The 25,589-nt window shown below is 55.1% G+C and overlaps 9 protein-coding genes across 9 annotated transcripts; 4 read left to right on the top strand and 5 right to left on the bottom strand.

Moving 5' to 3' along the window:
- Positions 1–4,472: 4,472 nt before the first annotated feature.
- On the bottom strand, positions 4,473–7,365 carry BO86DRAFT_447977 (ATP-dependent RNA helicase SUV3). Its single transcript, XM_025676618.1, has 3 exons — positions 6,977–7,365; positions 5,736–6,898; positions 4,473–5,679 (listed from the first exon to the last, which is right to left on the bottom strand). Exons 1-3 carry the CDS (start codon positions 7,085–7,087, stop codon positions 4,626–4,628), a joined length of 2,328 nt encoding a protein of 775 aa, XP_025528166.1. The 5' UTR covers positions 7,088–7,365; the 3' UTR covers positions 4,473–4,625.
- A 140-nt stretch (positions 7,366–7,505) lies between these two features.
- Positions 7,506–10,479, top strand: BO86DRAFT_447976 (Sec1 family protein). Its single transcript, XM_025676617.1, has 7 exons — positions 7,506–7,817; positions 7,887–7,924; positions 8,015–8,102; positions 8,165–8,311; positions 8,364–8,566; positions 8,623–9,089; positions 9,153–10,479. Exons 1-7 carry the CDS (start codon positions 7,784–7,786, stop codon positions 10,264–10,266), a joined length of 2,091 nt encoding a protein of 696 aa, XP_025528165.1. The 5' UTR covers positions 7,506–7,783; the 3' UTR covers positions 10,267–10,479.
- A 139-nt stretch (positions 10,480–10,618) lies between these two features.
- Positions 10,619–11,599, bottom strand: BO86DRAFT_447975 (putative G-patch domain protein; the record flags this gene model as incomplete). Its single annotated transcript, XM_025676616.1, has 1 exon — positions 10,619–11,599. The coding sequence occupies one exon, from the start codon at positions 11,597–11,599 to the stop codon at positions 10,619–10,621; it is 981 nt and encodes a 326-aa protein (XP_025528164.1).
- Positions 11,600–11,826: 227 nt separating this feature from the next.
- Positions 11,827–13,466, top strand: BO86DRAFT_456013 (putative oxidoreductase). Its single transcript, XM_025677144.1, has 2 exons — positions 11,827–12,137; positions 12,238–13,466. Exons 1-2 carry the CDS (start codon positions 11,961–11,963, stop codon positions 13,402–13,404), a joined length of 1,344 nt encoding a protein of 447 aa, XP_025528163.1. The 5' UTR covers positions 11,827–11,960; the 3' UTR covers positions 13,405–13,466.
- Positions 13,467–13,697: 231 nt separating this feature from the next.
- Positions 13,698–15,011, bottom strand: BO86DRAFT_312056 (NAD-dependent epimerase/dehydratase family protein; the record flags this gene model as incomplete). The annotated part of the gene is made up of 4 exons (XM_025667937.1): positions 13,698–14,092; positions 14,155–14,611; positions 14,675–14,909; positions 14,983–15,011. 4 exons carry the CDS (start codon positions 15,009–15,011, stop codon positions 13,698–13,700), a joined length of 1,116 nt encoding a protein of 371 aa, XP_025528162.1.
- Positions 15,012–16,913: 1,902 nt separating this feature from the next.
- On the bottom strand, positions 16,914–19,609 carry BO86DRAFT_312140 (deadenylation-dependent mRNA-decapping factor PAT1; the record flags this gene model as incomplete). Its single annotated transcript, XM_025667940.1, has 3 exons — positions 16,914–17,037; positions 17,093–19,384; positions 19,458–19,609. The coding sequence occupies 3 exons, from the start codon at positions 19,607–19,609 to the stop codon at positions 16,914–16,916; spliced, it is 2,568 nt and encodes an 855-aa protein (XP_025528161.1).
- A 1,200-nt stretch (positions 19,610–20,809) lies between these two features.
- Positions 20,810–22,418, top strand: BO86DRAFT_85575 (glycosyltransferase family 15 protein). Its single transcript, XM_025677739.1, has 3 exons — positions 20,810–20,983; positions 21,042–21,821; positions 21,875–22,418. Exons 1-3 carry the CDS (start codon positions 20,942–20,944, stop codon positions 22,175–22,177), a joined length of 1,125 nt encoding a protein of 374 aa, XP_025528160.1. The 5' UTR covers positions 20,810–20,941; the 3' UTR covers positions 22,178–22,418.
- Positions 22,419–22,915: 497 nt separating this feature from the next.
- BO86DRAFT_361592 (mitochondrial 37S ribosomal protein uS12m) lies at positions 22,916–23,750 on the bottom strand (the record flags this gene model as incomplete). Its single annotated transcript, XM_025669870.1, has 3 exons — positions 22,916–22,981; positions 23,039–23,139; positions 23,300–23,750. The coding sequence occupies 3 exons, from the start codon at positions 23,748–23,750 to the stop codon at positions 22,916–22,918; spliced, it is 618 nt and encodes a 205-aa protein (XP_025528159.1).
- Positions 23,751–24,083: 333 nt separating this feature from the next.
- BO86DRAFT_388978 (proteasome maturation protein) lies at positions 24,084–25,252 on the top strand. Its single transcript, XM_025672007.1, has 3 exons — positions 24,084–24,181; positions 24,391–24,868; positions 24,977–25,252. The coding sequence occupies exons 1-3, from the start codon at positions 24,179–24,181 to the stop codon at positions 25,039–25,041; spliced, it is 546 nt and encodes a 181-aa protein (XP_025528158.1). The 5' UTR covers positions 24,084–24,178; the 3' UTR covers positions 25,042–25,252.
- The last annotated feature ends 337 nt before the right edge of the window (positions 25,253–25,589 follow it).

The raw sequence follows: 25,589 nt of genomic DNA, 5'->3' as shown, positions 1-25,589 counted from the left end.
GGCGCGGCTTCGACCAGCCATTTGGGTTCGATGGATGTGGTGCAATGCATGTACTCCTTCGTCGTAAGGACCAATGTGTGGTAGATGACGTGCTCAGAAGGTTTCCCGAACAGCGCGGAGCTGGGGTGCATGTAGACCGGTGTGCCTTCAACCAGAGTCTTGTAGCCCTCTTGAGGGTCTTTACGAGCCGCGTTGCGGAAGAAACCCGTACATAAAGCTTGACGAACTTTGGTAGTGTTACGGCCACAGGACACAATCTTGTGATGGTACCGATCCATGATGCCCATCAACTGCTGACGGACATCTTGAGCACGACGGATCTGACGCGCTTGAATGAAGTTCTCAAAGCACCATGCGTTGTTGAATTTCGAGTTCTTCCATGCATTGTAAACATTGAGAAGAGTTAAGTGGTCACCGTGCGGATCGTGGAATTTGGCCTTCTTCTGATCGGCTTGCTGCTGTTTCTCCTTTGGACGATAGAACACTGACTGAATGGACAACATGGCGACAATGCTTAGCATTTCTTCCGAGCATCCCATGTCAACAGATGCAATTAGGACCTTGGCGAGGGCCGGTTCCATAGGGAAGTCTGCCATCTTCCTACCCAGGCGAGTCAAAAGACCCTCGTCATCCAGTGCAGAGAGCGCGTATAGCTCTTCCAAGGCAGTAAGCATAGTGTTTGTTGGTGGAGGATCCATGAAATCGAAATGCAGAAGATCGTTGATGCCCATTGCCTTGAGCATGAGAATGGTGTGAGAGAGATTCTGGCGTTGAATTTCAGGAATCGTGGTAGGCAACATCTCGGATTGGTAGGCCGCTTCAGTGTAAAGACGGAAGCATTTGCCTGGACCGGTTCTTCCTGCACGACCAGCTCGTTGCTTGGCTTGCGCCTGTGAGATAGGGGTGACAACCAGCGAGTCCATACCGAGCTTGGGATCGTAGGCATTCTGCTTCACAAAACCAGGATCGATAACATAATAGATGTTATCAATGGTGATGGAGGTCTCCGCGATATTCGTCGCGATGACAACCTTTCTGCCACCTGGAGGTGCAGGCTCGAAAATTCGACTTTGCATCTCACTTGGCAGAGCGGAATACACAGGAAGAATGACAAGCTCGGGGACAGTTGACCCCAGGGCTTTCATCCGTTCGTATAGAATTTCGCAAGCTGTGTCAATTTCTTCTTGCCCTGTCAAGAAGAGAAGAATATCACCCGAATGTTCCGTCAAGTGGATCTGCATGACTGTAATCAAGGCTGCATCGAGATAATCGGACTCGGGCTCCTTGGAGTACATGATCTCGACCGGGAATGTGCGACCCGGGATAGAGAAGATAGGACAGCCGTTGAAATATTCCGAAAACTTTTCTGCGTCCAGAGTGGCCGAGGTGACGATAAGCCGAAGATCAGGGCGTCGCTTGATGGTCTTCTTTAGCAGACCGAAAAGAACGTCCGTGGCAATCGTTCGCTCGTGTGCCTCGTCCAGCATGATCACAGAGTATCTCTTGAGTTCCGGGTCAAGAAGAATCTCTCTCTGAAGCATACCGTCGGTCATGTATTTGATCTTCGTCTCCGGGCTAGTACAATCCTCGAAACGAATCGTGTATCCAACCTCCGCACCAAGCTTACAGCCAACTTCTTCAGCGACACGCTTGGCAACAGACATGGCAGCTACACGGCGAGGTTGTGTGCAGCCGATGAGACCATTGTTTGCGTATCCACCTTCAGCCAGGTACTGTGTCAACTGTGTTGTCTTTCCGGAACCAGTATCACCAACGACAATCAACAATTGGTTGTCACGAACAGCATCGAGCAACTGCTTGCGGAACTTGTAGACGGGCAAGCTCTCCCGCTGCTCTTTGATAGACATGCTGGTCCGTTTTCCGAAAGACACGTTCTTGCCCATTGTGACTCTCTTCCATTCGGGCACAGCCTCGTCGGGTTTTGCTTGCTGAGCGTTCCGAAGATCTGCAGCGAACCTGCGCTCCTCCGGCGCCACCATCGGGTCTTGCCATTGCGCATTGAGATCGACATTGGCTGCTTGCTCTGCTGCTTTGTCCTGGGCTTCCTGCTGTCTGAGCTCCCTTCTGTCCTTTGCCAGGTTTGTGCCTGCCATTGCGGCTCGGTTCATGGAGCCGTCCGGTGCCTTGACAACTCGAATAGGGGACAACTCCAGTGACATCTTAGTCTGTCCCGCCAGGAAGGGCGGCTCCTCATCGCGAACCTCGATATCAACATCCTCTTCTTCCTCAAATGTACCTTCTCCGGTCAAGGTGGCATGATACTCTTCATCGATGTCAGGATAATCGAGCGCCGAAACAGCACCGGAGGCAATGAGTTGTTTTATTTCCCATCTCTCAGGGGACGTCAAACGCTTCCTGTTCTTCATGGGCCTGCCATTTGAGTCCTCGATGATAGGCACATCCGAGCTCAAGTTGCCGTATCTGTCATCGTCACCGGTGCCATCGAGACGTTCCATATTCGCCCCGGACGCTAGACGCCGCTGAGGAATAAGGTCCATGCCAGTAACCTGGTCGACTTCCTTCATGGACAGACCAATACGAGAGCCTTGTATGCTGACGACCTTGACCTTGACTGGCTGGTTGCGGGACACCAAGTCCGAAGGATGATTGACACGCGCGCCCTCCTGCATCGCAGAGACGTGTACCAGCCCATCAACCTTGCCCTTGACACCCAACAGATTGACGAATGCGCCGAAGTCCTTCACGCCCGTCACACGACCATCGTATACTTTGTATAGGATAGGCTGGTCATCCAGCTCGACCGGCGGAGGCTTGCGGAAGTAGTCGTCATCCCCCGCTCGGTCGCGGCGACTCCTGCGCTCACTGTGTCCATTGCGATATCCGTCGTCCCGGCTACTGTATTTGCTCTTCGACCTGCCAAATTCGTCCACCTCATCCTCCGCCTCTCTCCTGCCGTAATGAGGGCTGTGCGATCTCGACCGCGAACGGTATCTGTCGTTGCGCCTGCGCCCGCGGTCGCGGTCGCGGTCATGGTCACGGTTGTCGTAGTCCGGGCTTCGACTCCGCTTCCTGCTGCTGCGATCCACGCGTGACAACGAGGGGGCTTTGTCCTCGCGCGCCTTGCCCGCCAGCCCTTCCAGCATCGCAAACGTATCGTCCATCGCGTCAGCTTTCGGATCGCTCTCCTGCACACCCTGCCGCGCGGTATAGTCCTCATCATCCCACGTCTGCACCTTGTCCGGCACCGCGAGACCCTTGAACACGCGCGCCTTCTTCTCGAGAGCCCCAAGGATATCCATATCGTCATCGCCAGTCGCTCCGGACGAGTTCTGCTCCTGTGTGTTCTTGGCTTTGTACTTGGGATGCATCGTGAGGACGAGACGGTCGATACTCTCCATCAGACTCTGCGGGAATTCGGCGCCCATCTCCTCCAGGCTCTGCTTGAACTCGGCGAACGAGCCGCATTTGAGATGCTGGTCGATGACGAACTCGGCTAGAGTCTTGTCGCTGACGCCCAAGTGGTTCTGGAGCTCCCCGGTGATTCGCGAGACGAGCGAAAAGAGCTCCAGAGACTGGAGGTCATCCATGGCGGATGCTGTTTCTTGTTTTCTTGTTCGCAGTTGAGGAGGGTAAGCGGGTCGGCGTTCGCGTTGAGAGATAGAAATGACTTCGGTACAGAGGCCGTTCGATATTGCGAGGGGCGTCGAACCACTCGCTCCAGGTGGTTTGATGATGGGGCGAAGGACAAGCTGGTCTGCCCGATTTGCTTCAATGTCCGTGGAGGTGGACCTGCGACGGCACCGAAATGGCGAAGCTCACTGGCGCGGAAAATCGTTGTGGCGTGCTCGGGGGTAATCCGCCACCGATAAGATAAGACGCTGGCAGTATGTTTGCACATATGTTTGTCTACTCAGCTGAACTATAACCCAGGTTCGAAAAGATCAAGTTGACGATGGCATAACATACAGTGGTCTGGGAAGCTCTTAAGTAGAGAGCTTTTAGCTTAGACTAACAATCATGATGAGAAGTAACATTTAAGAAGCAACAAGATCAAAAAAAGCTCGCCCGCCAGTGCAGGCTACGAAAACCCCTCTTATCCCCGGGTGTTTTCATGCCAGTGAATCTCGACTGGTAGAGCCAGCGTCTGGAAGTGCCAGCCAAGATTCGAACGCAGGATTTGGGCGTTCACCTCTATGATCAGCTGCAGCGTTTCCCAAGTACGCCACAGGCCCTGCTGGTTACCGATCTACAACCGGAGTGAATGGGATGTTATGTTTACTTTCTGGTAGGCGGTGTAGATACTGCCCGGGTGTAGCTCGGAGGTATGTACAGCACTACACCGCCTCCTGGGTGTATCAAAAAACGGTGGCTACGGAGTAAATACTAAACTACTCGACTGATGACTGCTTCGTACTGTAACTCAGAGCTTAACATGCCTTGCGCATGTGACGATCAAGCAAGGTTCAACTTTGATTATGCAGAGTAGGGTTATCTCTGTACATTTGTTCCTTTCCTCAGTTTCTAGTATACAAAAAGTCCGCAAGGATCATAGTCCACCCGAGTTCTATATACACAAGAACATAACATGATTGGCACGAACATGCGCTTCAATTCATGAAAGAGCAGTCTCTTCGATTATGAGCCTAGTGAGATCCTCCTTGGGCACTCGACTTTTCTTGGGTCTGATCCTCCTGGACAGGCTCTTCCTGGGCACTATCTTCCTGCAGATTAGCTTCCTCCACGGGGTCTTCCAGCACAGGGTCTTCCAGCAAGTCATCGGTGTGTAGCGCGTCGTCTTGCGCTTGACCATCAAGCAACGTCATGCCGCTACCGTAGGTCGTATCGGCGGACTCGGCCAGCAGACGCTGTGTTTCCAAACTCTGTCTCTCAAGAGCCTGTTGCCGTCGGAGAGAAGAGTCCTTTCTGAGCTTCTTGTTGGCAGAGAATTCTGTCAGAGCCCGGACCATCCTTTCTTCCAACAACTCCTTAACGTGCATGGCTAGAGTCCGGTCCGTGAAAATGCCACCAAAACGGAAGCTCAGCCAGAGATATAAGACGATTGACTTGTGCAGAGATTCCAACTCTGTGGTGTAATCTTTGCTGCCTGAAACCTCTTGTTCGAGAATCTCCAGATTGAGGCTCGAAAAGCTTAGAAGATGACCGTTAGAGTTCTCAGCAACGGCGCGAGCGAAATCAACAGCTGCATCCCGGCCAATGATATCCTTGACGTACATAGGTGCGGCCATGAGAGTCAGTTGGTCAGGGATGCGCAGCCCTTCGACGGCATCGATGATCTCGGCGTTTTCGAGCTGATTGCGAGGATCGCACAGAAAGAATAATGGATGTACTTGTGCGACCGACAAAATGCGCTTGATCAGATATTCCAGGGGAGTGTTCGCTGGGTAATGAGCCGAGAACTTCTGGAAGACAGAGTCCGGAGCCTGTAAGCCCGCCGCAACAAGGGGAGGGGGCTCGATATCCATTGCCTGCCGGATGTAAGGTAGATCAACTTCCTCAAGGGATGTCACCCAACCGACATTGTCTTCTGTCTCATTTTGGGAAACTTTCCCGTGCTGCACAGCAGGCCGATAACGACCTGCTCGCCCTCCGATCTGTTTGATCTCTGGTACAGTGAGCCGTACAAGACCTCCCGGGAGCATCTTGACCACGGTTTCAAAAATGATACGCTTGCAGCTCCTAAAAGACGGAATATTAGTATCTGAGGAAGTCGGCCAGTCTCAAAAGTAACTCACAGGTTCAGACCCATGCCAATAGCGTCGCTGGCAACTAGAAAGTCGTAGTCATTGTTCGGATCGTTGAAGAGTGCAGCCTGCTGGGTCCTGATTTCGGCCGGCAAGCTCCCATAGACGATAGCTGCGCGTTTGCCCGTGGCTTTTTCGATCTCCGCTTTCAGAGCGTGAATCCCAACGCGTGAGAAGGAGACAACACAGTCCCCTTTCTGAAGATTCTTTAGATTGCCCCCGAGACTCTTTTTAGCGACTTTCAATTCGTTCAGTCGTTCGTAGCGGTGAATCTCGAGTTTGTCACCAGTCAGAGCAGTCAGCTCTCGAATCAAAGGAACCACTCGGGTTTCACCACAAAGATGAAGTTCTTGGACGCGAGCACCCAGAAAGGCACGGGTCCAAGCCCACCCACGCCGAGTATCACTGATCATTTGGATCTCATCGATGACACCGACTTCATATGACTGTCCTATACTAACCATCTCCACCGTATTGCTGACAATCCCTGCCGGCTCATCACCTTCACCTTCGTGAATCTTGACATCATCACCAGTGATCAAGCTGCAGGGGATTCCAGCCGTCGAAAAGCGCTGGAACACTTCCTGGGCCAGAAGTCGCAACGGCCCAGCGTAAAAGCCAGTCTTGGACGTTTGCAGGCGTTTCAGTGCATGGTACGTTTTCCCCGAGTTAGTGGGGCCGACGTGTAAGTGTATGGTGCGCTGGATGGCGCGCGCTTGCGGGTACAGCTCCGTCGGACGTCGCATATCCGCGATTATCCTCTGCCGGACCTGGTTCGGTGCCCCATATTCCGCCGTGATATCTTCCGAGTACATCTGGAATTCCAGCTCGTCTCTCAGTCCCTTAAGTCCATAGTTGCTGTGGGCCTGATGCAAGGCATTCTTGAGGCGGCGCAAAGCACCTGCGGCCGCGGTAGTTTTGCGATCGTCTAATTTGCATGCATTCAGCACCTGTCGTTGAAAGGCATCCCACCTCTTCAAGGACGTCGAATCTTCCGCTCTCGTGAGCCTGCTGTGATAGGTTTCAAGGCTTTGTTTGACGACCGCCACAAAATCAGGTCCGGTCAATGTTGAGCGTTCTCTAGGAGGAAACTTGGGACGTGATGCGTTCTTTTCTTGCTCTTTCTTAGCCCGATTGCCTCTATCCTTTTGCCCCTGATGGTAGTGGAAGAAGAAGAAGAAGAAGAATTAGCATTGCATCAAAAGAACTCAGTAACAAGTGCTTGGCCATACCGCTTTTCTCTGCAGCACCGGCGAAGTTGCGAAGGCCCGATTTGCAGGACGGACTATCGGGTGCAGTGTACACAGAAGGCATTGACTGCCTTTGCTGCTCCATAGGCGCATGCCTAACGCGGAAATGAAATATTGAGACGTATGCGATCGTTGAAGTGGTATGTTCTTTCGTTCTGTAATCGAATGGCAAATCTGGGAGATGAACGGGATCGTCCAACCAAGGCGTGAAGGCGAAGAGACGAGACGCGATTATCACGGCCTGGGTTTATCAGAGAAGCCGGAAAAAGAAGTTGAATTTGAAGGTTATTAGCGGAGGGATAGAGGAACAACAGCAAGCTCCCTCTGGTAGATTCCCTCCGTCATGAAGTCGCCATCGATTATCTTTTTTTTTTCTGCCCTATGTCAAGCTGCGGCGATAGAGGAAGACTTCCGAGGCGGAAGAAAGTGGCTACACCGCCCTCACCGCCTTCCCAAGGTTTATCCCCTGCGGCGGATGAAGGTAAGGCAGCGAGCGCAGCGGAGGAAAAGGTGGGGACGGACGGGACTCGGAGCTTGAGGGGTCTCACACCAACCATCTGCTACGTTTCATAAAGATACCTCAACTATTATCATCAGCACCCCCTGATTTGATTGATCTTCGTGCAGCGCCCCTGTCGCTTGCTTGTCTGTTGCCTTTCTCGGCTGCTGCCTCCTCTGGTCTGCCGCCTTAAACTGCCTTAGCACCCCTCAATCCTCACCCCTCTTTCCAGTGTTGTGAGTTACAAGTTACCAGTCTATGCCCCAGCGGAGGGCTGCCCGTCAGCCAAAATGAGCGCCTCGATCCTCAACATTCAGCGCGACAGTAAGTCCTTTGGTCAATCCCCCGTGCGCGCAATATCTCCCGTACTGATTTATCCCTTTCTTCGGCCAGTCATCCTGAACACCATCCGTTACGCGGCGGGGAACGAGGTACGGTCTCTCGCTCATTGCCCCTCCTGATAACTCCGGCCCCCTCACCACTCTCCCAACCCCCATACAGCTGACGTCGGGCGCTTGTAGTGGAAGGTCCTAGTTGTGGACGAGACCAGTCGCAAATTGATCGACAATGCCGTCAGCGAAGATGACATCCTCAACCTCAACGTGACCAGTAAGCGGGACTTCATGCCGAATCTATACCTGTCGGTAGGCGCTAACTGGCCCGTTCCTAAGATGTTGAGCAGATCGAGCACCGACGCCCAACAAATGCCTCTATGGATGCGCTGTACATCCTTTCCCCCGTCCCGCATATTGTCGACTGTTTGATGGCCGATTTTGAGCGGAAGAGGTACAAGAAAGCATGGCTGGTTTGGACGTCCTGTTGGTCGCAGCATTCCTGAGGTGCTATGGTTGGTGCTGACGTACGGGGCAGTTCTCGATCCGCAGCAACGAGCTAGACTAGACCGGTCGCAGATGGCGCATGATAATATCGCCAATGTTCAGATCATGAATGCCGATTATTTCCCCCGCGAGTCCCGCGTCGTGACATTCCGGGATCCATGGAGCTTTCCAGTCCTGTTCCACCCTGGTTGCAACCACCTGATCCGTGCGCACTTGGAAGGACTGGCTCAGAAGGTATGGCATAAGCTTTAGCTTCACGGACCAGTTTCGCATGCTGACAACGGCGGGAGATTGTATCTCTCTGTGCAAGTTTAGGAGAGTACCCGATCATCCGGTACTATCGGCCCAGGACCCCAACCCACGAGGCCGGCGTATTGTGCTCACACCTGGCCCGCTTCATTCAAAACGAGTTGGATCAATTCGCGCAATTCCAGCGGGACTTTCCGCCCCCATCGTCTCGACCTCGCGGCGTTCTCCTTGTTGTAGACCGCTCGATGGACGTCATAGCGCCTCTGCTCCATGAATTCACATACCAGTCCATGGTGCATGATCTGCTTCCCATCAACGATGGGGACAAGGTCACATACAAAACTGTCATCAACGAGGGTGGCGCCAATCAAGAAATCAAAGACATGGAGATTAATGAGCAGGACAACGTATGGGTTGAGTACCGACACATGCACATGAAGGACGTACTGGGGAAGCTGGGCGAAGACTTTGCCAAATTCCGAGCAGCCAACCCTCAATTCGCAGAAGAGTAGGCTTTGCCCCATAATCTTCTCCCCTGCGATTTTATGTTCTAAACTGACATGAGTTCCAGCAACAACAAAGCCAACGTCAACACAATCAAGGATATGCTTGCAGGCCTGACTGAGTTCCAGCAGGGCCGCGATGCATACACCCTTCATCTGAACATGGCACAAGAGTGTATGAAATACTTCCAGGAGCACAAGCTTCTAGAAGTCAGCTCTGTCGAGCAAAGCCTGGCGACCGGCATGGATGAGAACTACAAGAAGGCCAAGCATCTGGGCTCCCAGATTGTTCAACTCCTCGATGATGAAGCGACTCGCCAGCCTGAACGGCTGAGACTTTTACTACTTTATATTATTTACCGAGGCGGACTGCTAGCCGGAGACATCCGCAAGCTCATGGCGCACGCGCAACTTCCACCGCAGGACGGGGAAATTATATCCAATCTGGATCTACTTGGCGTGCGTGTAGAGAAGCCCCTGAAGGATGATAAGCCTCCTGTACAGCCGCTATTCGTTCGAAAGCCGCCAACAGCAGTCGACATGGAAGAAGAGAGCTTGACTCGTTACGATCTGAACCTCAAGTTGATCTTGGAGGACCTGGTGCGGGGCACCCTTGACACGACTGTCTTCCCACCCACGCGCCCCCACACCGAAGGCGAGGGCTCGAACCCACACGACGCCTTGTCGCAAGCATCCCTCCGGAGTGCGAAACCCACGTGGGCGCGAACGCGCACCACCGGGGAGCAGCCTCGCCAGCGCATTATCGTCTTCATGGCGGGTGGCGCGACCTACGGCGAAGCCCGGACATGCTACGAGATCTCGCAAGCACATGCCAAGGACGTCTACCTGGCCACGTCCCATATGCTCTCGCCGGGGCTATTCCTGCGACAGATCGGCGATCTCAGCGTCGACAAACGACGGCTGGACATCCCGGCCGAGCGGCCGAAACCCACGGCTCCTGCTCATCTCTTCGAGAAAGAAGCACCTCCACCACCTCAGCCCCAGGCGAAGAAACCCGTCGCCGCTGCCCCGCCCTCGGCAGCCATGGCCTCGATGTCACTGGGACCCAAAGCCCCCAGCGGTGGGCCGAGTCCGGCGCCGGCTCCTACCAGCTCCAAGCCAGGTAAAGAGCACAAGGAGAAGGAGAAGAAGGAGAAGAAACGCCACCACTTTTTCCGATAGGCTTTCCCACTGTTGCGCCGTAGCCGCTCTCGATGGCTCTCCTGGCTCATCCCTGATCTCAATCTAGCGCAGCTGTGATACCAAGCTCATTTGTCTGTTAGTTTCGAGCGATCCGTTGCTATTTCCGACCATTTCTATGGCTGGACTTAATTATCCTAGCAAGATCAGCAAAAGCAAAGTGTACACATCCCAGCCAATGGAATCTAATTACTGGAGACAATGACAATCGATAAACAATAGAGGGTATCTAAACGTACGAACCACTATCACAATCCAAACATTCCCAAAATGATCACCCTTTTCCCCTCTCAACCCAACCAAAAAGTCCCCCCCCCCCCCCAAAACGAATAGCTCACCCCTCCCCAAGATACCGCAGAACCCTCTCATCCCGATAAAATAACTCGCGCAACCTCTCCCCGCGCTTCCGCGCATCCACCTGGCCCCTCCGCACCTCCTTCGCATTCAACTTCTGTATCTTGGCCGAACCACTGCCCCGACCCCCGGCTTGTTCCTGGCCGCCGACCACCCGCTTCCGTTTTGTGGGGGCGTCCTCATCGTCCGCATTATGGCCGGTCACCCGCAGCCCCACCGTATCGACCTTGAGCTTCCCCTTGACCGGCGCGCGGATCCCCTCCCGCCCGGGCGCCCCCAGCCCCAGTCTGCTGTCGGGGTCCCAGCCGTAGGCGGCCAGGTAGCGCAGGCCGGGGCGCGTGCGGTCCAGGTGCGAGGGCGGGTGCGAGTGGGTGAGGCAGAGTTGGTGCGCGAGGGAGGCTTCGTGGGGGCGGGTGCTGCTTTCTGCTGTTGGGGTTTTGGTTTGGGATGATGAGGATGATGAGGATGCTGTGAGGGGGAGGTTGCAGATTTCGCAGATTTGAGAGTTCGGATTGCTGTTCGGCTTGAGGTTGAGGTTGTTGTCTTGTCGGGGAGAAGGAGGAGGTGGAGGGAGGGTTGGTGTTGGTGTTGGTGTTGATGTTGATGGTGGTGCGGCAGATTGTGGACTCGCCGCGCGTGCGCGGGAGGTATTCGTGGTGGTGGATGTAGCCGTAGAATCTGGTGTGAACTCCGGCGTAAGCGCAGGCGCAGGCGTAGGCGTAGCGGATTTGGAGAGGACGATGGAGAGGTATTTGTTCGCGATGGTGGCGCCGGTCGTTGTTTCAGTGCTGGGAGCGGCATTGCGGCGGAGGGCGGAGTCGGTGGTGTGGAGGTCGGGGTCGGAGGAGCGCACGAAGGGGACGCGCTTGCGGCGGATGCCGGCGCCGAAGACGCGTTGGTCCTCCAGGGGGAGAAAGTAATCTTCTTCTTCTTCTGCGGGGTCGGCTGGCATTGTACTCATGTATCGGTGGTGTTGTGGTTGACAAGAGAAAGGAAGGTCGAAGAAGAAGAAGAAGAAGAAGAAGAAGAAGAAGAAGAAGAAGAAGAAGAAGAAGAAGAAGGCAAGGTGACGGACGCAGTGGCGGGAGATCGGCGGCTAAGCAAGCAACTTCCTCCGCGCGGCCGCCGGACGGGCCAGATTTGTTGGACTTTCGGGTCTTCTCATCTTGTCTTGTCGTCTACAACTTTCCCCCCCAAGTTTCAAGTCAACATCCTCTCACTCCCCTCTTTTCTAGTCCTACCTTTCAAACTCGAACCTTGCCTCTCATTCAAAGCTTTGCGTCTTCCCTTGTCATTCTCTCACCACCACCACCACCACCACCATGCCCATCCCCCTGATCGTCCAGGGTGTCACCGAGGGTGTATCCTCGATCCCCTTCGCCTGGACGATCCTCAAGCTCACCCCCTGGGTTCTCGTTATTGCCGTCCTGAAATTCTACTTCGGCGGAGCCCGCAATTCCTCGGAGCGCGTGATGCACTCCAAGGTCGTAATGATCACGGTACGACTATCTGCAGCCCCCCCCCTCCCCGCCCCCGTTCCAAGTTCCCCCCCTCAACCGCATCCCCCAAACCCCCAAACTAACCCCCCAAAAAAAACAGGGAGGAACATCCGGCATCGGCGCCCAAATCACACAAGCCCTGGCCGCGCGCGGGGCGCAGATCATTCTGCTGACGCAACACGCACCCTCCGACGTGTTTCTGGTGGAATACATCGAGGACCTGCGGCGCACGACCAACAACCAACTCATCTACGCGGAGCAGGTCGACCTGGCGTCGCTGCACTCGATCCGCACCTTCGCCACGCAGTGGATCGACAACGTCACGCCGCGCCGGCTGGACATGGTCATCCTGTGCGCCAGCACGACGCCGCCCACCCCCGAGAAACACCTGACCGCCGACGGCCTCGACGAGGAGTGGCAGGTCAACTACCTGGCCAACTTCCACCTGCTCAGCATCCTCAGCCCCGCGCTGCGCGCGCAGCCGGCGCACCGCGACGTGCGCGTCATCTTCGCCGGCTGCTCGTCGAGCTATATCCGGGCCGGCGGGTTTGATTTGCGCAAGGTCGAGGAGGTGACGAACCAGCAACTGATGCAAAAGGCGGCGGCGGCGGCGAGGCAGCAGAAGGCGGGGAAGAACGGCGGTGGGAAGGTCAGGAAATCATCCGCCCAGAAGACGTACCCCCAGCAGAAGCCGCAGCGGCCGGACAGTCTGTTTGGGTTGAGCAAGCTCGCCCTCATGGTGTTTGCGCATTCCTTCCAGCGACATCTCAATGCCTTCAAGCGCCCGGACGGCCAGCCCCCGGCCACGCGGGTGATCATGGTGGATCCGGGCTTCACGCGCACGCCCGGCATGCGGCGCTGGATGACGGGCGGGTCGCTGTGGGGCCTGCTGGGGTACCTGATCACCTGGCCGGTGTGGTGGCTGGTGCTCAAGTCGCCGCAGCAGGGGGCGCAGAGTTTCCTGTACGCGGCGATGGAGGCGCGCTACGGCCGCGATGAGGGCGGATGGATGATCAAGGAGTGTCGCGAGGTGGATGTGGCGCGGAGGGAGATCCGGGACGAGGCCGCCGGCAAGTTGCTGTGGGAGTTCAGTGAGAAGATGATCGAGGTCAAGGAGAAGGAGAGCGCCGTGCAGCGGGCGGTGGCCAAGAAGGAGGCTGAACAGAAGGAGGCGGCCGCCGAGCAGAAGGCCGCGCCTAAGACACAGACCCCTGGGTCGCGGAGGAGTCGGAAGGGCAATGGCAGTGGCGAGAGCAGTGGTAAATAGATTGGCTGTATATATGGGGCGATAGTTCGGGGCGGTGGAGAGTGCATACATGCATGGTTCTGGAGTTCCGGTAGATCCAAGTACTATTTCACGACACCTCATCTATCCACTTAAGACACAACAGCACCCAAAACACAGCAAGTGGGATTACACCGGGCACAGATTCAAGAAAGGAAATTCGTCTCATTCAGATCAAATCTATTGATGCGATTTTGGTTCTTCCGCCGTCGCCAAAGACATGCTAATTAAATCAACAGTAGGTAAGGTAAGGTAGGTATCATTGACGATCAGGTTTAGTTCTTGAGCTTCTCGAGGAGCTCGGCGGGGGGCTGTTGCCGGTAGCCCTCGGGGTTGTTGCGGGTCCAGAGCCAGAGATCCTCGCAGGCCTGCTCGAGGGTGTGCTCGGCCTTCCAGCCCAGCTCCGAGATGGCCCGGCTGGGGTTGGAGGTGAGGTTCAGGACGTCACCGGCCCGGCGGGGGGCGACCTCGTAGGGGAGGTCGCGGCCGACGGCGGCGGAGAAGGCACGGATCATCTCGTAGACCGTGCTGCCCTTACCGGTACCCAGGTTCCAGGCACGGACACCGGGGTTGTTGGCGCGGAGGTAGTTGAGGGCCTTCAAGTGGCCGTCGGCCAGGTCGAGGATGTGGATGTAGTCACGGATGGCGGTTCCGTCGTGGGAGGCGTAGTCTAGCAACGGGTTAGTCCCTGGGCGTCAATCCGTTTTCGGAGTGAAGAGAGTAAAAACGTACCGTCGCCGAAGACGAGCAGCTTCTCACGCTTGCCAGTGGCAACCTGGGCAAGGAGAGGAAGCAGGTTGTAGGGGACACCCTGGGGGTCCTCCCCCATGATGCCACTGGGGTGAGCACCGGCGGGGTTGAAGTACCGGAGGAGGGCACCGTTCCACTTCTTCGCCTCGGCCTCCTTGCCGGCCTTGGTGGCGTTGTTGCGCTGAGCGTTGATCAGGTCGGTGATGGCGGTCTCGACGGCGAACTTGGTGTTGCCGTAGGGGTTGGTGGGACCCAGAGGGCAGTCCTCGGGGATGGGGATCATGTTGGGGAAGCGAGTGGCATCGCCGTAGACGGTGGCGGAGCTGGAGAAGACAATGTTGGTGACGTTGTTGCGGACCATGGAGCGGAGAAGGCAGATGGTGCCGTAGACGTTGACGTGCCAGTAGTCCAGCGGCTTCTCACCGGACTCTCCGACAGCCTGAGCACAAGGGAGATGTCAGTACTTGCGGGTGCAATGGCACCGCAGGCGGGTCAGACGCACCTTGAGAGCAGCGAAGTGGATGACGCTGTCAATGTCGGGGTGGGCCTGGAAGACCTTGTCGAAAGCAGCCTCGTCGGTGACATCGAGCTGGGCGAACTCGGGCTTCTTGCCGCAGATCAACTCAATGCGGTTGAGAGCCTCAGCGGAGGAGTTGTAGAGGTTGTCAGCGACAACAACCTTGTAGCCCGCCTGCAACAAGGCAAGGGTGGTGAAGGAGCCAATGTAGCCCGTGCCACTGCGCAGTGGGGGATTGCGGGGTCAGTTTCCAGCTGTAAGACATGGGGGGGGGGGGCAATGGTAGAACTTACCCAGTGACGAGAACTGAACCAGCAGACATAATGATGGAGGACAATTGAGATGGATGGAGTGAGTGAGGGAAGGGAGGGGAGGGGAGGGAATTGGGGATTGGGGAAGAGAAAAGGAAGAGGAACAGGACGGACTGGGAGAGAGACGAGAGCGAGTAAGACGGGATATTTAAGGAGGAGTGAGTGGACTGACACTCATCATTGGACTGGGAAGCAGTTTGGGCTGTTTTCGAGGATGGGAAACATGAGGTGGGGGGGAGGGGGGAGAGAGAGGGGGGCACAGGCAGTGTGGAGGGGCTTTCCGGAGGAGGTCCAGGTACCGTTTCGGTATGGTCAGACTCCCTATTTCTCCGTCTACACCGCCCGGCATAACCCGGTTTTACAGTGGTATGGCCCGGGTATGATGAGGTAATTTATTCATTCTTACGGTACTCCAGTCCAGTTAACTTAACTTATCGGGGCTGACGCGGGCTGGTCTCGATTTGTCTGTTTTGTCTGTTTTGTCTGTCTGGTCGCAAACAGCCTCCATCAGTCCCCGTCCTCTCTCGGCTGCAACAAGTCAATGCAGTGGTCGGCATACAATGACACCGTCAGTCTGTACAACCGTCTTACCTGTTCCTATCACCGGCCCCCCCGTTGGCTGATCACCGCAGTCCTTCCCAGTTCCCGAGTCCCAGACAATCCTCCCCATATTGAGTGGTCAACGGGACGATCCAATCCACCGGTTTAATTTACCCAAACCACGATCATGACACTTTCTCGTTCTCTTTCTCTGAATCTCGGTGGGGAGACACAAGTCGCGTCGCTAGATGATAAATGAACAGGGGATGGACTGATAGCCAGAGCCATAGTCAGCCCAGCCACATATGCAGCTGCAGGCCCGATGCATATGCCGCCAGCCGACCGAAAGCCAAGCAAGCAAGCAGGTAATTCTCGGTCCGACTCGCTTATAACATGAATTATAAAAGAAAAAAGAAAAAGCAAAAAGAAAAAAAAAAAAAAAAAAAGGGAAAGACATACAGGAAACTAGCAATCCTTTCATATCCATGGAAAACACCAACAGTCCAGCAACCCTGGAAGAGTAATCTAAACCATGCATCTTTAACCGACCTCTCCAGGCTGAACCCCAATTAGCACGGGGCGGGTCGCGGTTCCACTGCGCAAAGTGGATCTGGGCTCCTCGAGGTTCCGAGGGTCTGCCCGCCCCCGTGTGAGTGAGGGTGCAACCTGGCAGCAACCAGCAAGATGATGTTGTCTGCTGTCTGGCCTAATTCCTACTAGCGATGGCACCACTGCACGCTCGCTTGGTCGCCTCTGCTCATATATATCGGCTTATCTAGCCTAGTCTCTCCTGGGGCTAGACTCCGGGGGGCTGGTTGGAGCGGACAATACAATCATGTCTTTTTTTCTTCCATCGTGAACCATTCATAAGCATAACAATATAATAATCAGAACATGAAAAGGAGAGCTATCCACACCACTTTCGGACATGTCCCCCAAATCTCGCTGTAGGACCATCATTGAGCAAAACTAATAAAATACGTACATAAAGTTGGTAGGTAATACATCATTGAAGAATGCACGTCGCATTCACCGTCGCCAAAGGTTGGTCGACAGCTCGTTTGGGCCTGTCTCCCTCCAATGCTGCGTCCGAGAGCACCAACCGACCCTGCCTGTCAGTCGTCTCCCTTCTCTTTCTGGTTCTTCGGGTTTCATATACCCCGGGTGCAGTGTTACTAAGCAGTAGATCACGTCTGCTCCACCCTTTCAGCACGAACAACGACATGCCGCTTATGGCAGGCTGCAATCTTTCTAGAGGCAAACCCGCGCATCTATGGGCCCAAGTCTGCCCGGCCTGACCGGCACTGGGTTTAAAGAGTCATGGATACCCAGTAATTAGGTCAGGCCCCGATCACCATAACCTCTCTGGCTTCCTAACCCAAAAGTTCAACGTCCAGACCGATGGCCCGCATAAACAGATTGACGTTTCCGAGACGCTGGCTGGCCATGTCTGCAGGAAGCGTCTTGCTGTACGTAACAGTTTCCATCACGCGATCCCTGTGGAGGTAGTCAGCTTCGATTCGGCGAGTCATGGGGAAGAGCTTCAACTTACTTCACGGCAATAACCAGGCGCTGTTGTTGATCGGGGCTGGCGCCGATCCCGACGGCAGCCAAGAATTGCCAGACGTACATGTCGTCACCCGCATTGATGGAACTGGGGAAGATATCGGCAAATGTGGGCTCCAGTGTATCGAATAGCACGTTGAATTTCTCAACCCACTGCTGCCAATCTCGCTCTGAAGCTTGGTCGGCTTCCTTCACGATTTCGGCGCGACTCAAAAGCATGGTAAGGATTCCCAGGCCGATCCTGGTCTTGGCCACCAGCTGAACATGAGTCTGCGCAATCACAAGTCCCAACAATCCAATGATGATGTTGAACGGGGCCTCATTGACGTAGCCGAGGAGGCTGGGCATGACAGTCTGAGAGAAGAGGTCGATGGCTTCGCGAACGGCCGGAGACGGCTGAGTCTCACCAGGCATAAGCTGTGCGCGTCGGACCACGTCCAAAGTGTCCAGGTGGACAACGATCATGGTAAGGATTGTGACGCGTTGTTCCTGGTCAATGTGACGGAAGATACGGGGGATGGCCTTCTTGCCCTTGGGGTACGAGAGGAAAGCGATGAACGGGTGAGGCGTGTTGGTGTTGGGAACAATGGGCTCCATGACCTTGAGCTCGCGCCACAATTTCTGGTTGAGCGAGCGAACATTTTGCCGCCACTCCATATGCTTCTGTATAGCCTCGGGGTCATTCTCGTCGGGCGGAGGAGGCATGGTGCGCTCCATATCTTCCATTTCCATCAACGTGCTGTAGACGCCCTCGATGTTGGTCAGGATAGACTTCCGGTCGCTCAGACTCAGGTCGGTCTGAGGCTTCTTGAGCGACTTGCCACCCTCGGAGCTCTCGGGCCGCTTGAGGTTGAGCATGGGCTTCGGGGCCTTCGCATTACCAAAAGAGATCTTGCCCAAGCTACCTTCAATGATGAGTTGTTTGTTCTTGGGCTTGGCCTTGGCAGCCTCGACGGCCCGCTGGACTTGCTGTTGCATTCTCTGCATGTGGTTGTCGGCATTCTGGAACTGTCTCCGGTTGCCGTGTCCACCTAGGCGATTACCAGTCTGGAGGAGATACGTCTGCGCAAAGTGACCGAGAGGTTGATGAGGGTGTTGCCGAGGAGCGCCGCGGATCTGACTGTAGACCTGATAGTAGAAGTCCTCGGCCAAGACAGCTTCGGAATCCGTGTCCACGACATTACCTGCGGCAGCCACCAATTGCTGGAGCTGGATACGGGTAATGAAGTTCTTGTCTTGCGGAGTCATCAGACCGTTGCCCTTGGAGAGGAGGAAGATCTTGTGGTTTCGCTTGGCGCGCTTGGCATCTTCCATCAGGTATGCTACTCTTTGCTCTTCCGACAGATGCATCAGCTGTTGAGGATTGGTGATCACGGGTAGCTGGGCGTTGTTGGCCCGCATGCTTTGGGACGGCGGCGGAGGCTGTTGTTGCTGGGCTTGAGGACCTCCCGGTGGTATCATCTGACGTTGAGGCGGCCCCATGTGCTGCGGGGGAAGATTGGCATTTTGCAAAAGGTGCATTGGCATGTTGGGGGCATGCGGAGCAAGCGGATACGGTTCGGGAACCATCGGCGGCTGGTGCAACAGCTGCGCCGGAGGCGGAACACCCTTAGCAAACTGAGCGTGCAGAAGCTCGGGTGGCAGCTGTGCGAAGCCTTCGGGCAGAGGAGGCATCTGAGCTCGCTGAAGCGGGTCGGGCATCGACTGAGGGAGAGACACCGGTATCTGGCCAGGCAGTGACGACGGGTATCGCCGCAACTGCGCCTCTACCTCCTCCAAGCTGAGCATCTTCTTTGCCCGTGCCTGCGCCTGAGCCTGAGCCTGCGCCTGAGCCTGCGCTTGAGCCTGAGCCTGAGCCTGGGCTTGTGCTTGTGCCTGAGCTTGTGCCTGCGCCTGTGCAATCATCATTGGCGTGGGTTCCGGTTTCTTCTGCACGCCCCAGATGCTTGACTTGGCCTGAAGATCCGGAATATACCCGGGATCCGAGTACTTCTCATAACCGGTCCGTTTCGGCTGCACAGCCGCAGCACTCACAGCAGGATCGGCGATGATGTCTGCAGCGACAGGGGCGGCAGCAGGTGCTCTGGGCTTCTGGAGACTGTAGCGTATTTGCTCTTCCCCGATGGCATCGGCTACCTGCGCGGTCTTGCCAAAGAAATCGAAGTCCTTCCCGACAGGAGGAGCGCCGAGGTCGTCGCCGAAGGTGTCGTCGTTGAAGGCATCCTGATCGTCGTCGAGCTGATCGCCCAGGCCATCGTAGGTATCCTCGAAATCAATGCTATACGCGTGTAGAAGTCCCGTCAGTCATCTTGGGTGCAAGCCAATGGACTCTAGAAGGAGGGGGAGCTTACGCATCGTCATCCTCGTCGCCGCCTCGGAATCCTTGAACAAGACGGGCGCGAGCGACCTCGGCGAATGGATCAGGGGTCTCGAAAATGCCCCGGCGCTCGGAAGGAGCAGTCCGATCCCTGGGCAGGGTGGTGTCAAAGCCGAAGAAAGACATCTTCGGCAGAGGCAGGTTGGATGGGGAACAGGGGGGGGGGGCTGGTGGCGTGGGGAGAGGGGAAGGAGGAATTACCACGGCATAATTGTGGTGCGGGATGAGGTTCAGAGCCGGCCTGATATCACCCGCCTAGGTGGGTTTAGGCTTAGCTGTGTTAGCCTGAGGCAGAGAGTTAGGGAGGCGGTCAAGTTCTGCAGAAATAAGGTGCTTTTCAGCCACGCCACCGCTCAAGAAGAACGAACAACACGAGATGAATACTGCATACGGGCATACGGAGTACTAGAACCAGGAAATCTGGCTGAGACACTTAAGTTATTTCCGGTAGTGAGTCTGTCAACTTTACACAGCCACGGCTACTTCTATCTATGAGTACCACAAACACTACGGGTTATACGAAGCTTTGGGGGCAATTTCCTAAAAGTTACCAGGACGTTTCTAGTTTCTGGTTTCTATACATCTATACATAATTTGAGTACTCCGTACTGGTATCTTGATCGTGCGGCGGCAGTCAATAAGATAGACTCGAGCACGATCCCCGAGTTCAACTACTTCAACTACTCTGTACAACTCACTCACAAATAAGATGAAATACTACCTCCTATGCAATAAGAGTCCAAAAAGAACAGAAACAGGCTTGCCCAGTGCAGAGTGGGTGGCCACCCCCCTCGAACGACGTACGTGGCCTGGCCAATAACCATCGGTGAGGTTACGTCGCCTCCCATTGACCATGAGAAGTTCCCATTCATTCATCCATTCATTGTTAGTGATTCAGTTCATGCTCCGCCGCAGGGCTGACCTTGTTCGTCCGCTTTTACTCTCCGTAGGCGAGAAACAGTCTCCTCTCCTCTCCTGAATTAAGATTACTATAATCTCGTTCGCTCCCTTTATTTCTTTAATCCTTTCTGTAAGGTTCTTATCAGCCCCTCCTCCTCCTTCTGTGCCCCCTCCCCCTTGTTTATGATCAATCCGGTCGCAACAAACCCGCGGTTCGGGAAAGACTCATACAAACACTGGTGAGAGATCGAGACCGTTGCCCCATAATAATTACACCACCGCACCCTGTTCATCTCCGTGCTTGTCGCCGATCATCTCTTCCTTCGACTTCGTCCACTTCGTACTTGAGATTTCACCGTGGGATCCCACGTCTCCGGTTCTTTTTTTTCACCCTCTTCACTTCATACTGTCGCTCGCTTTTTCCTCTTTATTCCTCAATTCTCCAGGCCAAGCGGCCCCTTGCGAGAGGCCTCCATATCTCCCACTCGACTCCGCTCTGCGCCAGTCTAGCCACATCAACAGACTTGGGATTTTGAACGCACAGAAACATCGGTGATCATGGCTTTAGGGCCAGTTCGATATCTCCTGTTTGCCGTCACAGTCAGTTCTTCTTAGTTTTCTTCACGATCTCCCTTCATGGCTGACCCGATGCGCCTAGGGACTGGCACTTTTCTTCCTGATATCGAGAAGCGCAATCCCGATTCCGGAGCAGATCGGCTCGAAACTCAACTATGGATCCTCCTCGTCCTCGTCCTCGTCGTACTCCCAGAGCGATGCCGCCGCCGCATACTCATCCAACAAGGTCATCCCGGCGGCCGACCGCATGAACGCAACCTTCGTGACCTTGGCCAGGAACAGCGACCTTTGGGAGATGGTCAAGTCGATCCGCACGGTGGAGGACCGGTTCAATCGCAACTATCACTACGATTGGGTGTTCCTGAACGACAAGCCCTTTGACGATGAGTTCATCAAGATCACCTCGGCGCTCGTCTCCGGAGAAACCCATTATGGCGTGATTCCCAAGGAGCATTGGTCATACCCCGAATGGATCGATCAGGAGAAGGCGAAGAAGGTGCGACAGGAGATGGGCGAGAAGAAGATCATCTACGGCGACTCGGAAAGCTACCGTCACATGTGCCGTTACGAATCGGGCTTCTTCTTCCGCCACCCGCTGATGCTGAACTTCGAATACTACTGGCGTGTGGAGCCCAGCATCGAGCTCTACTGCGACGTCCCGCTGGATCCGTTCCGTTTCATGAAGGAGAACAACAAGAAGTACAGTTTCACGCTCAGTCTCTACGAGTACTATGACACGATCCCGACCCTCTGGGATACCACGCAGAAATTCGTCGGCGAACACCCGGAACACATCGCGAGCGACAACTCCATGGGCTTCTTGAGTGACGATGGCGGCAAGACCTACAACAAATGCCACTTTGTATGTATATCTATCGGAATTACTATCCAGGGCGTGGCTAACTCGATCCATAGTGGTCGAACTTCGAAGTCGGAAGCCTGGAATGGCTGAGATCGAAGGCGTACATTGATTACTTTGAGACCCTGGACCATGCCGGTGGGTTCTTCTACGAGCGGTGGGGTGATGCCCCGGTCCACTCCATCGCGGCCGGTCTGCTTCTCGACAAGGACCAGATTCATTTCTTCGATGAGATTGGATACTATCACGTGCCATTCACCCACTGTCCAACCGAGGAGAAGAAGAGACTGGACCTGAGATGCTCCTGCAACCCTAGCGAGAACTTTGATTGGAAGGGCTACTCTTGTAAGTTTGATTGATCTCGCCGGGTCGGTGTCGGGTTACTTACCAATGCTTGTAGGCACATCTCGGTACTTCCAGATCAACAACCTGGACAAGCCCAAGGGCTACGAGGCTCAAACTTGACTCCGTACGATTGGATCAATTCTGTTTTCGGCAATCTTCATCTGCGGTGTTTTAGTTTTACTGAACAGAAAAGCCCGGGTACTAGTGGTCCACCGAGCAGGTCATCTGGTTGACCACGTACACGCTGGCTGGGACTCCATTCAGACATGGAGGAAGGCCTAACAAATTACGGTCCCCATTGCCTTCTACGGCGCAGTAATGGGGCGCTTCCGACTGGCCCAAACATGATTTTTTTGCAACTTTCACCCCTCTAACCTACTTTCATATTCCCCCCCGTGTCTTGGAGTGTTCGAGCCTCGGTGTTATCGGTCTCACATGTATTATCATGGAGGCGGTGGTTATTTCTCCTTCCTTTTTTTTTTTTATTCGTCCCGTGTCATTTTGCGGCGAGCATCACGATTTTCAAGTGGATATCTGATAAGATGGAAAGTGTGATCTTTTCCAGAGACTGTCTCATAAATGTACATAGCTGTTTTAACGATGAACCAAATGCCTTTGAAGATGAAGATAGAAAGAAAAGAAACCAAAATAATACATAGGATAGAGCCCCTCCGTCAGATAATCCGCATATCATCCGGCTGGACTCAGACATAATTCCCGGATATACGCGCCTCCCCAGTCTTTGCGGACGTTTAGTCCGTCTTAGGCTTCTTCGTACCATACTTAGATCTGGCCGTCAAGCGGTTGGGGACACCACCCTGCGGACACAATTAGTGAACCACCTTCAAACTCCTATCAAATCAGAATCCACATACCAGATCCATAGCACCACGAACCAGGTGGTACTTCACACCGGGACAATCGGGGGCTCTGCCACCTCTGACCATGACGACACTGTGCTGCTGGATATTGTGACCTATTTTCGTGGAGAAGTGTCAGTCATGCTTTTTTTTTTTGCTACAATCCCTCCCTCCCTCCTTATAACCCATAACAAATCCCCTCGTCTCCCGGAGCATATCCAACCAACAAGCCCCCCGGAAATCCAGAACAAAGGAAAGACCAAAAAAGAAACCCACCTTCACCGGGAATATACGCCGTGACCACCTTCCCGCTGCTCAACCGCACACGGGCCGTCTTCCGCTCCCCGGAGTTGGGCTTCTTGGGCTTCGTGATACCGGTCTTCAGGCAGACGCCCTTCATCTGCGCGCGGCCGGTCACGGCCGGCGACCGCGAGCGCCGGGCCTTCTGCGCCACGCGGCAGCCGCGGCGGACTTGATTGTAGGTCGCGTGGCGGAGCGGGGAGGTGGAGAAGGAGCGGCGCGCGGCGAGGAGGGCGATTTGAGAGGTCGAGGTGGTGGAGGTTCTGGTGGTGAGGGCTGCGAGAGCGGTGGGTGTGCGGAGGATGGGGGTGAATCGGGGAACAGCAGCAGCAGTCTTGATGGTGCGGAAGGGGGTGGTAGTGGTGGCGGGACGCTGGACGAGCGTCCGGAGGGTGCGCAGGGCGAGGGAGGAGATGAGGGCGGGCATTTTGCGTGTGGAGGTGGGTGTGGATGTTGGTGTTTCCCACTGGGACCTGTACATGTACCTGAGGCTGGAGAGGTCGAATTTCCTTCGATGGGAAACATGGGGCCACGTGACCCGGGGTCGGGATGGGAGGAAGGCACGCCAACGGGAAAGTTTTCTGCGGGTAGGGGCGGTGTGGCCGGCCGGAGGAGCTTACTGCCTGCCCAGCCAGCCAGGGCGGACGCGCCAGTCGGGGGCAGCCTGCTACTACTGTCGATGTCAGAGCTACCGACCGTACTTGACCTTCCCGACCTTCTAATCACTCCGACTTGAACGCATCCATCTACTCGCCTGTCTATCCCATCCATCTTCTCTTCTCTCGCTTGACAACCTACACCAGCTACTCGATCATTGACCATCTCCAAACAAAACACAACCACACCACCGCCACAATGGTACGTCCACGTCAACCCTTAAGGGACCTACCTACCTCCCTCCATCACTGCCCTCGTTATCCGCCATCAAACCTCATCTCATCCTCATCCTCAACTTTCCCAAATCACCTCAACCCCCAACCTCAAGCCCCCTTCCCCCCTTTCCCCTGTCCCTTCCAACTTAAACCCCATCCCCTCCACCCTCAAACCCAAAACTAACACCCCCAAAGTCCCTCCGCATAGCCCCGCCAGCCGCCCACCCAACCTCAACGAGCAACACGACGACCCGCACGCCCGCCGCGCTCACCCTCCCGCACCCGTCGAACGGCGCCCCCTCAGCCCCGGGCCTCCCCGACACGCTCCGGAACAACCTGACGCTGCCGGCGGCGCGGGGCCCGCCGTCGGCGCAGACGGCGACGCCCAGCTCGGCCCACCCGCTCGAGGCGCGCCTGCTGGCGTGGCGGGCGACCCAGGAGGCGCTGAAGATGGAGTCGCTGCGGCGGGCGTACGGCATCGCCGAGCCCATCCGCCGCGGCATGGAGCTGAAGATCGTGCGGGATGGGTCGTTCCGCCCCGCCGTCATGGGGGGTACGCAGAACGTGCACGAGGACATCTTGGTGCTTGGCGGACGGGATACCGAGGTCGGGTGGGAGGATATCTTTAAGGGTAGGTCCTTTGCTTTTGCTTTTTCTTTTCTGTCGTGGTGGGGTGGGAGGGGAAGGGAAAGGCCAGGGCAGGGCAGGGCACTGGCAGTTCCTCCGGGAGGGCTTGGGAATGGGTATGGCTGTGGCTAACTTTCTCTCTCTCGATATATAGGCGATGAGTTCCGTGAACCCCCGACTTTCCATGATGAGATGGAGAAGAGATTGCGGATGGATTAGAGCATAGATCGGGTTGATCGGGTTGACGGTTGAGGGTATTCGTGCTATGGTATCGTTTTTTTTATAGGTTTCTATGTTCTTTTAACGGTTCTACTGAATGGGATGGTGTTTCATATTATAAATGAGGAGGTGGAGCAGTCAGCGTTGGTGGCAGCAGCCTCTCAGACAGTAGAAAATGGACTAGCAACAACCCATATACCCATAGGTCTGCGGCAATGATCAGGCTAGATTTGGGATAACAACAGTATGGTTCATAATATATGTGCAATGGTGGTAGTTTGTACATCATGTGATTCCCGGGCGGTCGCCCGGCAAGACACTATAGTGGACATCTGAACACGCTTCAAGACAAACCGGCGCCGTGTACCACAGCGGTACACATCGAAAGGCCGCTGAACGGAACCCCGCCACAAAGTTCTGGTCCGCAACGACCACCCGCTCGAGTTCACGGGTGGTCTGATCTTGGTTCAGAGGCAAATGATAAGGACATAAGCAGAAGGTGGAACGCTGCATCAACCAAGAATAAATGCTAACAAACGGCCTGCCAA

The sequence above is a fragment of the Aspergillus japonicus genome, assembly GCF_003184785.1.
Source record: "Aspergillus japonicus CBS 114.51 unplaced genomic scaffold BO86scaffold_21, whole genome shotgun sequence".
NCBI classification, from domain to species: domain Eukaryota; kingdom Fungi; phylum Ascomycota; class Eurotiomycetes; order Eurotiales; family Aspergillaceae; genus Aspergillus; species Aspergillus japonicus.
Note: the sequence above shows the minus strand (reverse complement) of the source record. Positions and strands in the feature narration are given on the sequence as shown.